The 14,149-nt window shown below is 36.8% G+C and overlaps 1 protein-coding gene across 1 annotated transcript in view; it reads right to left on the bottom strand.

Annotated features, from left to right (window-relative positions):
* LOC149305638 (zinc finger transcription factor Trps1) overlaps positions 1–12,388 on the bottom strand; it is a 104,099-nt gene extending 91,711 nt beyond the window's left edge. The window contains exons 1-2 of the mRNA XM_089477475.1: positions 12,373–12,388; positions 9,738–10,633 (exon numbers count right to left, since the gene is read on the bottom strand). Of these exons, the coding sequence (XP_089333601.1) occupies positions 9,738–10,633; positions 12,373–12,388 (912 nt within the window). The remainder of the gene's footprint in view (positions 1–9,737; positions 10,634–12,372) is intronic.
* Between the last annotated feature and the right edge of the window lie 1,761 nt (positions 12,389–14,149).

Below are 14,149 nucleotides of genomic sequence, written 5' to 3' on the forward strand. Positions count from 1 at the left end.
ACGTCACAAAGAAAATGCTCTTTTATGATCCAGAAAACACTTAATTTCTGAGGTGTGGAAATATGAAACTTTGACTTGGTTCTCCCCGGAGCTTTTGAAACGTCTTCACACCCACAGCACATCGCCCTTCCCAGTCTGCCCCAAAAAGCGCTCCGGCTCTGCGTTTTCAGTGGGTTTCAACGTGAAAACAAGATACACGACTACCAACACAATGACGGCGAGGGGGCCGACGGGCCGGCGCTAAATCTTATCATAATTCTGGAAGCCTGGAGGTAAACATGAGAAAACTTAAGGAGAACAAATTCTCTAATAATAAGCCCCAAATCATTTCAGGGACCAAGAACATTAGAAACAAATCACATCTTTCAGAAAAATATAAGTGAACTCATATGTTGTATAAAGAGCTTTACTGATAGAGTGGTATATAAGAACAGCCTCCCAGCAGAATTGGTAAGGGTTAATACAGCAGGAGAATCTAAGAGGAGACCAAGGACTGATTAAGGTCTGAGTCTTTAGATCAGGGAAACAGGCAGACTAGAAGGGCCGAACGGGTCTTATCTGCTGTCATATTCTATGTTTCTATGAGAGCCAATAATTTGTATGGTTTGTATATTGTATTTGTTGCATCTAAAGACATGACATTGTTATTTTATACAGTTTTCTTTTCTGACAGCTCTTGCTGCTATAAGTTAGCAGATAAAGCCTTCATGCATGATAGGGACCTGGAAGTCTAGCTGTCCTAGTTAGGCAAAGCCAATTCCTGAGAAAATGCTCATCGAGGGGGATTAAATAAAATTATTAATTTATAACGCATGTAATTGCACAGAAACAAAGCATTTGATGGCAGATAAGAACCATTCGGCCCATTTTTATTCATGTAAAGACTGAGACCTTTATCAGTCGTTGGGCTCGTCTTAGAAGCCATGCATGTTTAAATCCACTCACTGTATTAACCTCTACCACTTTTGCTGGGTGTCTGTTCCACATATTTACCACCCTCTTAGTAAAGTAAAACTTCCTTACATTACATCTAAACCTCTGACACTCTAGTTTCAGATTACAACCCTTTTGTTCTAACATTCCTCCTCCTTTGAAATAAGCTTCCCTCCTGAGCTCGTATTTAAATGTTTCTATCACATCCCCCGTCTCTCTTCTTTCCTACGAGCCATCTATATCGAGATCCCCTATTTCTTTAGGAAAATTACTAACAAAAATGTATCTACACACAATATAATAGCCACATGATTAAACAAAAACAAGATGTTTTAATTAAGGACAATGGGTTCTCCCTAAACCCATCAAAAACAATGCATTGTGAGCCCGTACATTAAGGGGTTAAAGTATCCAGCCAATAGACTTTACCAGGGGAAAATTAAAAACATACAGAAGAGAATACTCTACGATTACATAGCGCTTAATGTACTCATATAATATTATAATAACGATGTAACACAAACACCATCCTCAAATAACCAACAAAATAAAAAAAATTAGAAATATTCAAACATATCACTCTATGTACATTCTACAAAAACAACTTCAATGGACAATTTATTTGATTCTTGGTATTTGTTGTTTTATTTGCGTTTTTTCCCCTTTTTTCAGAAAAATCACTGAACCTTAAGTGGTTCTAATGATTAAATACATCCATTATTCTTAAGAGTCTACTTAAAATTTACAAGACTCATCATTTCCAGCCTCCTCTGGGCACCAGGCATAAAACGGCTGCAAAAATCCCAGCTGTGAATATTTAATGATTATCCGTGTGTTTATGTAGAATCCAGAATCCAATCGCCAAATGCATACAACCCAAGTGTCCCTCTTTCCACCCCTGATGCCCTTTTTTTTCTATGGTTTCAAAATGTTTGGTGGGTATAGGAGTATCCCGGTATTCTACAGCCCTAAAACTTATGATAGCGTGTATGGAAGCAGTAGAAAATGTGCATAAATTCTGTCAATAAAATACATTCTTCCTATTTTATTTAAATAAATATGAAATTAAATGATTTAACAAATTACGGGAGAGAAGTTTATTTCAAAGGAGAAATGTTAGAACAGGAGGCCATCATCTAACACTGGTTTAGATGTAATGTAAGGAAGTTTTACTTTCCTGAGAGGGTGGTAGATAAGTGGAACAGCCTCCCATCGGAAGTGGTAGAGGCTATTGCAGAGACTGAATTGGATAGGCATTAAGCGACAGATTGACTGATTAAGGTCTGTACATAAAATGGGTTCTTATCCAACATCAAATTCTATGTTCCTATGCATCACTCCAAAATGTTGCTGCAGGTTCATATAATATTTGATGACTTTATGTTCACGTAACATGATAATCGACCAACCTAAACCCCTAAAAATTAAACACAGCCCCCCAAGAATATAGCGCTCTTGCTACAAAGCAATAAGAAAACAGCAGGGAATTCAACAGAAAAAAGATTTAGAAAAACACAAGAATATTGAAAAAAACAAAATATATATATATATATAATAAATTAAACATTTATTATATATTATTATTATTATTAAAATACATAAATTAAATGCCTATCTATAAAAATTAACGTGGACTAGTTAAATTCCTTTTGGATTACAAGAGAGTGGGGGTATATTATATATAGAAAAGTAACATTTGGTAGAAAAGTACGTTCATTTTTTTTGTAATTTGTTTAGATATTTGTATTCACAAAAAAAAAGTTTGCAGGAGACCACAGACAGCAGATCGCAGAGATTATGCGAGTTTTAAACTTTCAAACCGGCCTTAGTCTGGGAAGAGGCAGATCCTGTACCAGATAATCGCTGTTCCGACTCTTAGAGCTTTTTTTTTTTTTTTTTTTTGTCTTTGCTATCTGTTCGCTTTCTGTAGATACTTTTTTTTTTTCTTCTCTCTTTTTCTGGCAGACAGCGTAGTCTGGGGTCAGCTGTTATGTTTCTTGTTCGATTAATTCAAACAGAGATAGCGCACACATCTGTTTTATTTCTGGAGAAAAAAAAAGCTGCGGCGGAATAAGTGTCCAATCCGTTCTATCGAAACGTAAACTTTTGCTATTAATAACAAAGGCCTGAAAAAGTATGACTGGATGCAGGGCTTAAAGGAATGTCCTGGGACTGGGCTATCGAGATGTCTGTTTACATACGTGTATGTACACGGTTAACCTTGACCCGTGAAAGTGCCACACACTCTTTACCTAGCCCGTGGTATAGTTAGAAGCATGTTTGCCTTCTACAATAAGTCCTTTTATTTTTTGTATCCCACCACTGAAAGGCTCCTTTATGTGTCCTCTACATCTGGCTGTTATCAGTGAGCCGTCATGTAGACTCTCGGTATTTTCCCTGTTTCTCTCACATAATGCCACCCACATACAGGTCAAGTTCTAAATCACCTCCCATCCCTGTGAAAAAGAGCAGGATGTCTGGAACATGACTCTTTGTAGATCAGCTTTCAGTACTCTGGTTTGTTTACTACCACTACCCCGAAATATTAAACGCAGTGCCCGAAGGGTTAAGGGTTGCAGTATATCTAGGATGTTAAAGCCTTTGTTTCTTACTCTGTTACCTCCCGAAAATACGACACCTCACAGAAAAAAATGAAATAGAGAGACATTAAATATATATATATATATATATATATATATATATATATAATTTATTTAGGTTATATTGCTGAAAAATGCTACAAGAAAATGTGTATTCTGACGTAGGGTGGCAGGTCCAAGGGGGGGGGCAGCAGACCCAATCCCCCTATTGGACAATCAGGCTCTGTGTAATGCCACTGTTTAAAAAGGAGACGACTGAACTCCCCAACTGGCCTATTAACACTATAGAGGGCAGCACTGAGTCAGCACAGTCCTTTCCGCCAAAGCCACACGTCGGGATATGATGTCACATCTTGACGCCCATCAGGACCAGTAGCAAGAATGGTGGCATGCTGGTGGAACTGCCCTGGGTTAGGCCTTGGGCAGGCTTGAAGAAAATAACCCACCGAATGAGATATCTAGGTAAAGTGGTCATATTGTGAACCGAGACCCAACCCGTCTTATGAGTATAACACGAGAGCAGCCATTTTAACTTCCTGTTCTGCGGATCTGCATGGTTATCGCCCTCTTTTGTTAATCTTCTGATTTTTCCTACTGGTTCAGTGGTAGTGATTTAAGCTATGCTATAAAATGTTTAAATGACTGCTATAACCACAAAATCTTAAAACTATTTCAAGAGAGGGGCACAAAACTATAGATGTCAGCAATCAAATTAATTAATGACTTAATTGAAAGAAAATTATCTTGATTTGTTTGCCTTAAAAACAACTTCTAGGAGTCATGAATGAAAGTGATGTTGAACAAGTGAAAATAGCTATCAAAGGGTGAAGAGTGACCTTTCTGCGGCATCTGACCCCCTTAAGGGCAAATATTGGTCACCCCTGGGTTGGCAGGTGACAATTGGGACCTTAGGAACATCACACGGCTGAGCATTGTGCGACATCAGAAGTTGACTGACCGCCTACTCATCTGGAACCATTTGACATATGGTCCCATTTTCGCTCCAAAATAGCGACCACCTCTTCCTGCTAATTTTGCCTCCACCTCTCGATATTCCCGACACAACTCAAAGTCATACCTAAATTCCGAAGACATTAATATAGTGTGAACATGACTCGTCACCAGGGGGAACCTAAAATTTTCATATTTAGCATACATAGCATTTTAAAATGTTTGTATTTAGCATAAGTGGCACACATTTTCAAGATTAAATGCCTACTTAAAACATCATTATGATTAAGATGAATGCAGACGACTGACTCTCTTTAATCTCTGTACTTGTGATATTGTGTCTGACTGGATTCTTGAATATTTAGGGCCGAGCTGGCTTCTTCTAGCAGAGTTGCGCTCTCACCCAACATGTTTATTACATACATTTAAACATAATGTTTTTAGGCAGTTGCCTATTATTAATTGTATATGTTCTAGCTCTGTTATCTTAGCCTAAGCTGCTAGACAAACACCCTGAATCTTTATCATACTGCCTTGTGGCAAACATTAGAATGGCTCGGTCTCAATCGCCCAGCCTGAACTTTGTGGGAAAAGATTTCATTGTCTAAAAAGGACTTCATTAGCATAGCCATAAAGAATTAGCTCGGTGTGGTGTTCTTTTTTCAACGCTTACCTACATTACTGTATATAACATTGGATCTTATGCTCAAGGAGGAACATAGGATCAGGACCAGACTAAGAAGATATCTCTAGTTTTCATTGGTGTCATTGGATTTATGTGGAAGGGGTTAAATGAACTATTTTATGTATATAAAGACTGGAAAAATTACAAGGTAGTTTCCTTATTTTTTAATCCAGGTGATTCAAAATCAACTTAAAGAGGGCAAAATATAAGTGAGCAATGTATGGTAAACTGAACCAGATGTGCTTTACATTTAATTATTTCTTAAAGAAGTAAGTGGCTCAAGAACAAGAGAGCTTTGTTTGACGCTGGAGGGTAAGAGACTTGCGGTTAAAGTGTTTTATAATAAAAATGATCCACACCTGCCGTAATCGTTCAGTTAAGGAAATGAAAAAAAAAATCATATTGCTATACGTAAGACTATCCTGAAGAAGGCATAATGCTGAAGGCTATGGCTCAGGATCCAGAAGAATGGACGGCAGGACTATTAACTTCTAGTCATTTGTGTTTCGGCAGTAACAAAACTGGGTCTGGTGCTCCCGTACCCTACTAATCGGAAGCTGAATGTAAAAAGAACAATGCAATTTGCTTTATGTTATTCCAAGTTTTTTTTTTACTATTCTCTTCCCCACTGCTGTGGTTTTATTACATGCCCTCCTTAAAAAGCTTCCCTCGGGGTAAAAGGGATCTGGAAAATTTTACCTCTGTTGGCAGCGAATACTGGACGTCAACATACGCGAACCGTCACTTTAACAAATACAGTATATGAAGCCAGAAAGAAAACTAAAGAAAAATAAAGGTATAAAAAATATATAAAAGAAAAACAAGATTTTAACACTAGTATTTTTTTTTTCCCCCCTAACCCACATTTTTCGCGATAAGCAGACATCGGTAAGGACATATACGTCTCCCAGCGATTCAATCTCAATAATTTAATAGCAGCCTTTGAAATGTATCAATATCCACAATGTTCCTACAACATTAAATAGGAATCACATGTCGAACGACGTCCATTTTCTTATTTCAAATAATAATTCAGGAAATGTTATATGTCTGAACAGAAAAAAAGGGAATCCGTCTGATTGATTGCTTTAATAAGACTTCATTACAAGAATATCTGAGTATCCCTAAAAATATCGGAACATTCAACATATTGAAGCAATTTTTATTAAGCCTACCAGCTGTCCTTTAATTAACAGCAGAGCAGGCAGTGGAGAAATATTGAAGGTCCCAGAAAAAAATAAAATCCTTTCTTTAAAAAGCGAGTAGAATTGTGAGCGAACGTTTGAGAAAATGAAGCTTTCATGTATTCCTCCCATGCCCCATTTCTTTCACGTTACTCCTAACGTGTTACAATAAACATTACAGCTAAGCATATAGTAGCATCACACGTTATTCGACATATTAGAAAAACATATGATAATTTTTAAAAACCTGCATATTATATGCACCCTAATAAATGGCCCATAGAATATTCTATGTGTGGTTACTGGGTTTTAGCCCCTTAAGGACAATGGGCGGTCCCTAAACCCATTGAAAACAATGCATTTTGAGTCCATACATGTACGGGCTTTGTCATTAAGGGGTTAAGAAGGCATTATGGAGACGTAGACAAATTTTTCGCCCCTTTGTTCACCTTCAACGCTCGTCTACGTTCTTGTAAAACCATTCTACGACATTAGCAAGATGCTGACATCCAAAGCATGTCCACGCGGCAAAGCCACTTTTTCCTGTATAATTTCATTTAACCTATACGTTTGACCCATACTCAGCCCCCTGCCACTCCACTAAGGAAGAATATATATTCTGACATGTACCCCTGCAGAATTACGTAGGCTCTTTTGTATTTTATCATTATATATTACAATAAAAAACTATAAAAACATTGTCTGCATGATGATAACTTTTAATAGCTTTAGGCGTTGAACCCACCCCAGATGTACTTTAAATTTAACCAAACATGCTTTATATTTATATCAATTGATGTAAAATGTTTTTATTTTATTTTTCTCAAAACCACAATATCTTTCATGATTTTGTAAAAAAACACATATATGCTATATATTAATTTAAATAAATAATATGAATAAAATACATAATTAATATAACCGTTACAGATGGCATAAGTTGCTAAACTAAAAGCGCTGACAAATCTTAAACTTAAGCATAAAAAATGTATATATATATATATATATATATATATATATATATATATATATATATATATATATATATATATATATATATTTGTAAGAGTTACAACAAAACGTCTGTAGGGTTTATATTAAAAAAACTATATTTAAAACATAGCTTGCAATGATTCTTGAATGAGCCACAGAATAGTTAAATTTTATTGAAACAAATGCTGCCGCTTCCTCTACATTCCTAAACATGTATATAATTTATTTGTCGTACAAAAGGATCTGCTTTTGTTAGTCTTACGAGCGCGGTCCTCTCACATAATAATTTTATACCAGCATAATGAATTCCTATTGAATACATATTATTAAAAGAAAGCTGAGAAGGTAACCGATCATCTGAATTTTATATTGACATATATACGTTGTCCCAGAGTGACAAACTGGTTTTTATTGGCTGACTCAGACGGTCAACTGGTGTCCACCAGACAAGTATTTTTGCCTGAAGAAAATACCAGCTGGTAGAACAGCAGGGTTCTGATAGAACATATTTTTATTTTCATTTGATCACATGTTACACGACTTCGGAAAGTACACTTTCCATACACAATGTCAACCCTTAAAATCTAGAAACCATGTGGATATAGATTAACTAGACTAGAGCATATTCCTCAAGTGTCCCTTTTGGGTCCAAAACCCTCTGTCCGTCTTTCCTTCCTTAAGCCTCTCTTTTTTAGGAGCTCAAAGTATTTGCTGGGTATAAGTGCATCACAGTGCTCTACGGCGATAGAAGTCACATCAAAGTGTATGGAAACCTTGGTTTATAAATGAAACAGTGCCAACAAAACACATTATTCTTCTACTTATTGGCTTCATAAAAAGCTGTCAATTGGCTGCCTTGAAATGTTAGAAGGCACAAAATGAAACTGTGTGATCCAAAGGGAAATATAACCAACGATAATCGCAAAGCTCACTTGTGCGACAAAACTAGGTTGAGCCAACAAACTGGGAATTAAGCAGCCACATCAAAGCCCTACTATAGTCAAGCCCATCACCCTAGTTTATAAATGCCTTCCCCACTGGGGGGCCTTGTATCACATCAGATTGCTAAAATTAAGTTTGGTTGGATATATTTTTCTTCTTTCCCTCTTGGTTTTAATCTTCAAACTTACTTGAGCGTTCATATTGAGTTATACTTTTATTATGTTCTGCAAGTCTAGTAATTGTACCGACTGCGAACAAAAGAAAGATTAAAGTCCTAATGCTTGCCGATGTCTTTAATAACCCCCCCACCCCATTTTTACGTGGATAGCTTTTTGATCAGGGACTAGGTAGCAGTGAGGGAGATGCCTTCAGACTATAACTGATCTCCATAGTTTATTCTCAATTAGATTGTTCTTAATAAGATTTAGCCAACCAACTTACTACTCATACAAGACGAAATCCTGTTCCATAATAGCTGAAGAGTCAGAAGCCGACAAAAAGAAAAAAGGAACAAGAAAATAAAAAAAGAATGATACATGTTGAGCTGCTATAACACAGCTAAATTGATCAGTCCCTTTCATCTCTGTTTGACTCAACCGTACTGAAGCTTCACAGGGGAAAAGCACACCCAAATAATGAGCGTTAATTGGCTTTAAACATGTGTAGTATTTCCTGATTTCATTCTATAATTATCTGATATTTATTAGAAAAAAGCACAGCGTGTCTGAATTAGCCACCTTTTTTTTATACGGCGTAATGTAACCAAGCACGATTATGACCAAAGGAGTATCCTTTAAACTGTTGGAGATCAAGCTTTACCATAGCCTTACTAAGCATGCAGGCTCTTTCACAAATATAAAAATAAATTTACAGATATAGCAAATAATATTCTTGCCTAATTATTTTAATTACTGAGAATTGTTTGTGTTCCGAATCTGGCAAGTCTTCTCTGGACAATTGCACGAACACAGAGTGATTGACTGCTACAAAGGGCAACTAGTTGAATGACTGAGTCAGTAAGATCAATTCATTGGTTGCTACGGTGATAAGACCACTTTTCATACCTTGCACTAGAATCCCTTTTTATAGTTAATTCCCAATCACATGAGCGTGGTATTGCTAAGATGAAGCACATGCATGCGTTATCATGTGCCTAGATTGACAAATGGAAGATGTTAATAATTCAACGTGTGCATGGTAGCCATTTTTGCCTGTTTGAAAATCTACTGGCCACAGCAGGTATGTAGTGATAGGCCACATTACATATCACAAAACTTATGAAAATGAATAATTGTCCCCCACAACTCTTGTTGTGTATTATCACATTATTTTATTCCACCTCGGGTGCTCACTATTGAGCCAAGACATCAGTTGAGTATAATCGTTATTATTATTACAATCAGTATAATATATGAGGAGCATTAGAATGATTTTTACAACTGTACTCACCTGCACGTCATATGTACCATTTAGTAAAACTGGCCTCTGAGAATTGATGTCCTGTAAGACACCTGAAAGCACTGAGCGATTCATCTTCTGGAAATCTTTGGATTGGCTGAACTGTACCATATTATGAAGTGCCAAGATTTTGGTATCAAGTTCAACATCTTGCCTGGTACGGTTATGGAGGCCTAGATGGTATTTTCGGAAGTGTTTGATCAGGTCTGTGGGGTCATTCCCGTAGTAACCATACCCACAAATGTTGCATTTGAAATCCTGAAGCTCGGGGGATAAAGGTGCTGAATCGGAGCTGTCGTTGACCAACAGGACAGCTTGGGATTTGTTCAGCCCTGTGCTCCCGTCTGAAGGCACTTGTAGGTTTTCGGAGGCCATTGTAGTTGGACTCGAATCTACTTTAGCATTTTGCATTGTGTAGTCTGTAGCCCTTGGTGACATGTCGTTTTTATCTCTTGACTCCAAAGCATCCCCTGATGCAGCAGAGACCAGTTCTTGAGTGTCATCGGCATCTGGTTTTATTGGGGATTTTAAGGGTTCACAAATCACCCGAGAATCTGCCGAGTACAAAGCCAACATATTTCTGTCTGTCACCTCGTCGTAAGCATTTCTGCCTTTAAGTTGGCTGTAATTAAATACAGCCCTTTCGCTTAAACCCAAGCTTTCAGAGTCCTTTTTAAAGCTGGAGGACGCTTGTTGATCATTGGAACAATGATCATCACTGTTGTGTTCTACGGAATCGATCTGTTCGCTATTTTCTTGCATCGGATCAGTGGAAAATTCCTTATTTCTGACAATATCTTCTCTCTCTGGTGCAGCAGACTGCGGTATCTGTGCCTCGCCTTCACTCGCAACGTTTCTCAGAGGGGGATTCTTTTTCCGGACCATATCTAGATTAAGCAAACAAAGAAACATGAACTATCAAGTAAATCAAATCAAATGATTATAGTATATGTACTCCCAAAAAAACCTTTTTTTTAATGTTTTCATCTAAATGAAATAATTTCATCTAAATGAAGTAATCATTAATGTTCTAATCATCTGCCACAAGATTAGCTTTATTTCCCAATATTTCTTCCTCTAGATAAAAAGAGGAGCAGGCTGACCATTCGGCACTGTTACATATATACTGGTTTACATTCCTACTACTTTCCGCATATAAACATGGTTTATTTACTAGACCTAAAACTTGCAGGAGAAAGAAAAGCCAGCAAAATAATCTGGATTAAAGAGGTACTGTGTGTCTTCTTCACATGACAAAAAAAAAGTTCCACCGTGTCTTTCGGACCCAACGGTCAACACTCGTGACCAATGCCTCTGAAAATCTTCTAGCAGAAGATCTGTGGGAAAAGATCTCTATCCGGCAGACTGCTCTACTGAAGATTGACAGCATTTAGTTATTGCAGTAGGTAGTAACGAGCCTTCATAAAATAGCATTATCCTTTTTTGCATGAAGTCTCACTATGCCATGTTTCTGGATGTGCATATTAAGAGGTTTCCCTTTGCTAGCAGAAGTTAATCTTTATGTCCATTTATTCATTTACAAATTACCTATGAGCGCCATCGCAGGTACTATTCACATCTGAAACAAATAACTCCCTACCCCATAATCTACTGGTCTACTGAGAAGGTAATAAGTGCAAGAGGTGGATGAGCCAGCCATTGGAGAGCTAGCCCAGAACCTAGGCTCTTGCTGATCTGCACATGTTGAAGGGCTAAACATTAAAACAGAAGATCTGATTAAACCATTATGGTTGGGACTCCTTCTCTCCTAACGAGCCAAGTCAGACACTGGGCTCAGGCTAATGTTGTCTTATCTCGCTATAACGTTTGCCTCTGATTGCAAAATTGGTAGTTGAGAGTGCCAAGGACCCACTTTCTAACACACAGCAATAGACCGTTTACAACACTTAAGATGGTCCTAGTCAATGTATCTCGCCCTGGCCTAGGCTTCCTCCTACAAACTGCACTATAGCCTATAATAAAGGAAGGCAACTTTCTTCTCTAATTCTTGGCTTTTTTGAGATCGCCACAAAATCGCAGTTGAAGGAGGTCTCTAAACATAATAAGCTGTGTCAAGGTCAGATTAGTTATACGATATCAGATCAATACATACAGGCAAAACTTTACCAAACTTTTTAAGGGTCACGGTAAAGCGCATCCAGTCACCAGCTACAAGCGCTGGTCTTTTAGGATCCTTTCAAAAAAAAAGTTTTATTGCGATAAACACGTCCTCCTCGGCATGTAAATATAAAATATGCTTAAAAAAAAATCAAATAAGTGAAAAAAAAATACATCTGCTTTTTCTGTCCCTGTGGAGTTTATCAAACTGATAGAAAGTTTAAAAGTGCATTTTAAAAAAAAAGTCCCTTTTCTCTGGAAAAGATTATCACAATCATTTTTCACCGAGACATATTATGTAAATATAGCGGCATTTGCAGTGCTTTAAATTGAGGAAACTATCCACAAGCAAGTCATAAGCTAGATAGAAAAAGAAGGAATATAACCACTCAGAACGCATTACCTCCAGGAGAAATAACAGACTGCATAATAAGTTTTCACTGTGTGCCAAGAACTTTTTCAATAAACATTTTTTTTGGTGAAAATAGGTCTCATTTTTTAATATTACCTAGCACTTGCTTCATTCCCGCGTCGCCTTTCCTGCACTATTAATAATTATTAGTACTAAATTAGCATTTGTGTCTAGGACATAGAGGCGTCTGAAGTTCACAAGACAATATCTAAAGTTTCCATAGTTATTAACAAAATTAATTACCCCTATTTATCAAACAGAGGGAATGTCACTTTTGTTGTTAAATATGAAAAATATAGCTCTAAATGTCAATAAAGCAGCGTCAGGTAAACAACCCTTTCGTTTATAGGATTATAGGCAATGCTAATTAAAGGGACAGTCACAGACCAAGGAAGGGCAGAGTTATTTATCGATTTGTCATTATGTACACAATAGAATTGACTGTAGCTTTCTGCCGTAGTGATTTTGTTGCTTAAGAACTCCTAGCGGAAAACTAAAGGTTATAAAAAAAAAAAGTAGAAAAAAAAACAAAAAACAATGTAATTCTGATGAGCCTTTTCAAGTTGACCTATAGGATGAAACGCATAAAATAATCTTGCTGTAACTATGCTGGGAATGTTTAAAGGTGCTGTTTCTCTCAATCAGCTGAATTTAACACTTTTCAACTTAAATACAGCATTTTATTTTGAGCACATAAAATGTTTCTAGATATGTTTCTGGCAAAAATTCTGTCTCATTCATATTTATTCAAGGAATGATATATTGTCATCAAGCACTAATAGGTTGTTCCAAAAGAAACGGGGGGCTTGTCCTAAGGAGAAGCTGCAGCGCCAGAGCTGCAGCAGAACGCTCCCTCCATAGTCCAATGATTGGCTGCTTCAAGAAAATTTAAAGGGGCCCCTACACTATCAAACGCATTAATGTGCATATGATAGCTGAAGTGTTCCTTTAAGAATGAAAGAATAGGAGAGTGAATGCATGAGAATCATAATTCTAAATTATAAGAGATTCCAGATTTGTAATACTGTGAGAAAAAAACGGATAGAGAGGAATAGGAATCAGACGGATAGATTAATTACAAGAAGTGAACAGAAACCGACAGGAACTATACAAATTGCTATGTATATGAAACCGAAAGTTACAACACACAAATGTTTTGAAAAAAGGATATGATTTCACAATTTTTATGCAGATTGTCTTTGATGTTGACATTTACCTAATGTCAAAGTTTTGAGATCAGTTTACTAATTCACGGTATTTTCTTTTCTGTTTAAATGGCGATCGTAGAAGAGTCTGAAGGTTGATAATGCATTTTTTACGCTGATCACCATGACACAAACACTATGCCAGAAATTTTGTTTTTCTCAGGATGGTAAACTAAAGCCAAAAGGCCTTCCAGATACTCTAGAGTTCTGCCTTAACTTAATCACGGCACTCACATATATTCAGCAACGACATAATCGCACTATAACTATAACGAAAAAAAACCCTGATATTAATTTAAAAAATAATAATAGCGCCGGATAGTGTCCACAAGGCAGAGACACCTTATCTGTTTGCAGATCCTTCTGTAACAAGTATGTCTTCACGTGTTTCAACATCACTATTTTCATATTGTCATATTTTAAGAACAATAAGGGAAATTATTTTTACACTGCCTATAGTAATGGTGTTACGGAATCTAATGGTGTCATAGATGGTAACCACAACTATATCTTTCCCATAAGAAAACGATGACATCATAAAAAAAATCCTTAACCAAAAGAAAATTAATAAAAATGGAAGTGAAACTAAAAATCTAATTATCTAACAGACAAGATCCATGAATAAAACTAAGAAAAATGCATCCAATAACACTCATATTAGAGCAGAC

The sequence above is a fragment of the Sceloporus occidentalis genome, unplaced genomic scaffold (assembly GCF_023333645.1).
Source record: "Sceloporus occidentalis isolate IW3139 unplaced genomic scaffold, rSceOcc1.0.p SCAF_11, whole genome shotgun sequence".
Taxonomy (NCBI): domain Eukaryota; kingdom Metazoa; phylum Chordata; class Lepidosauria; order Squamata; family Phrynosomatidae; genus Sceloporus; species Sceloporus occidentalis.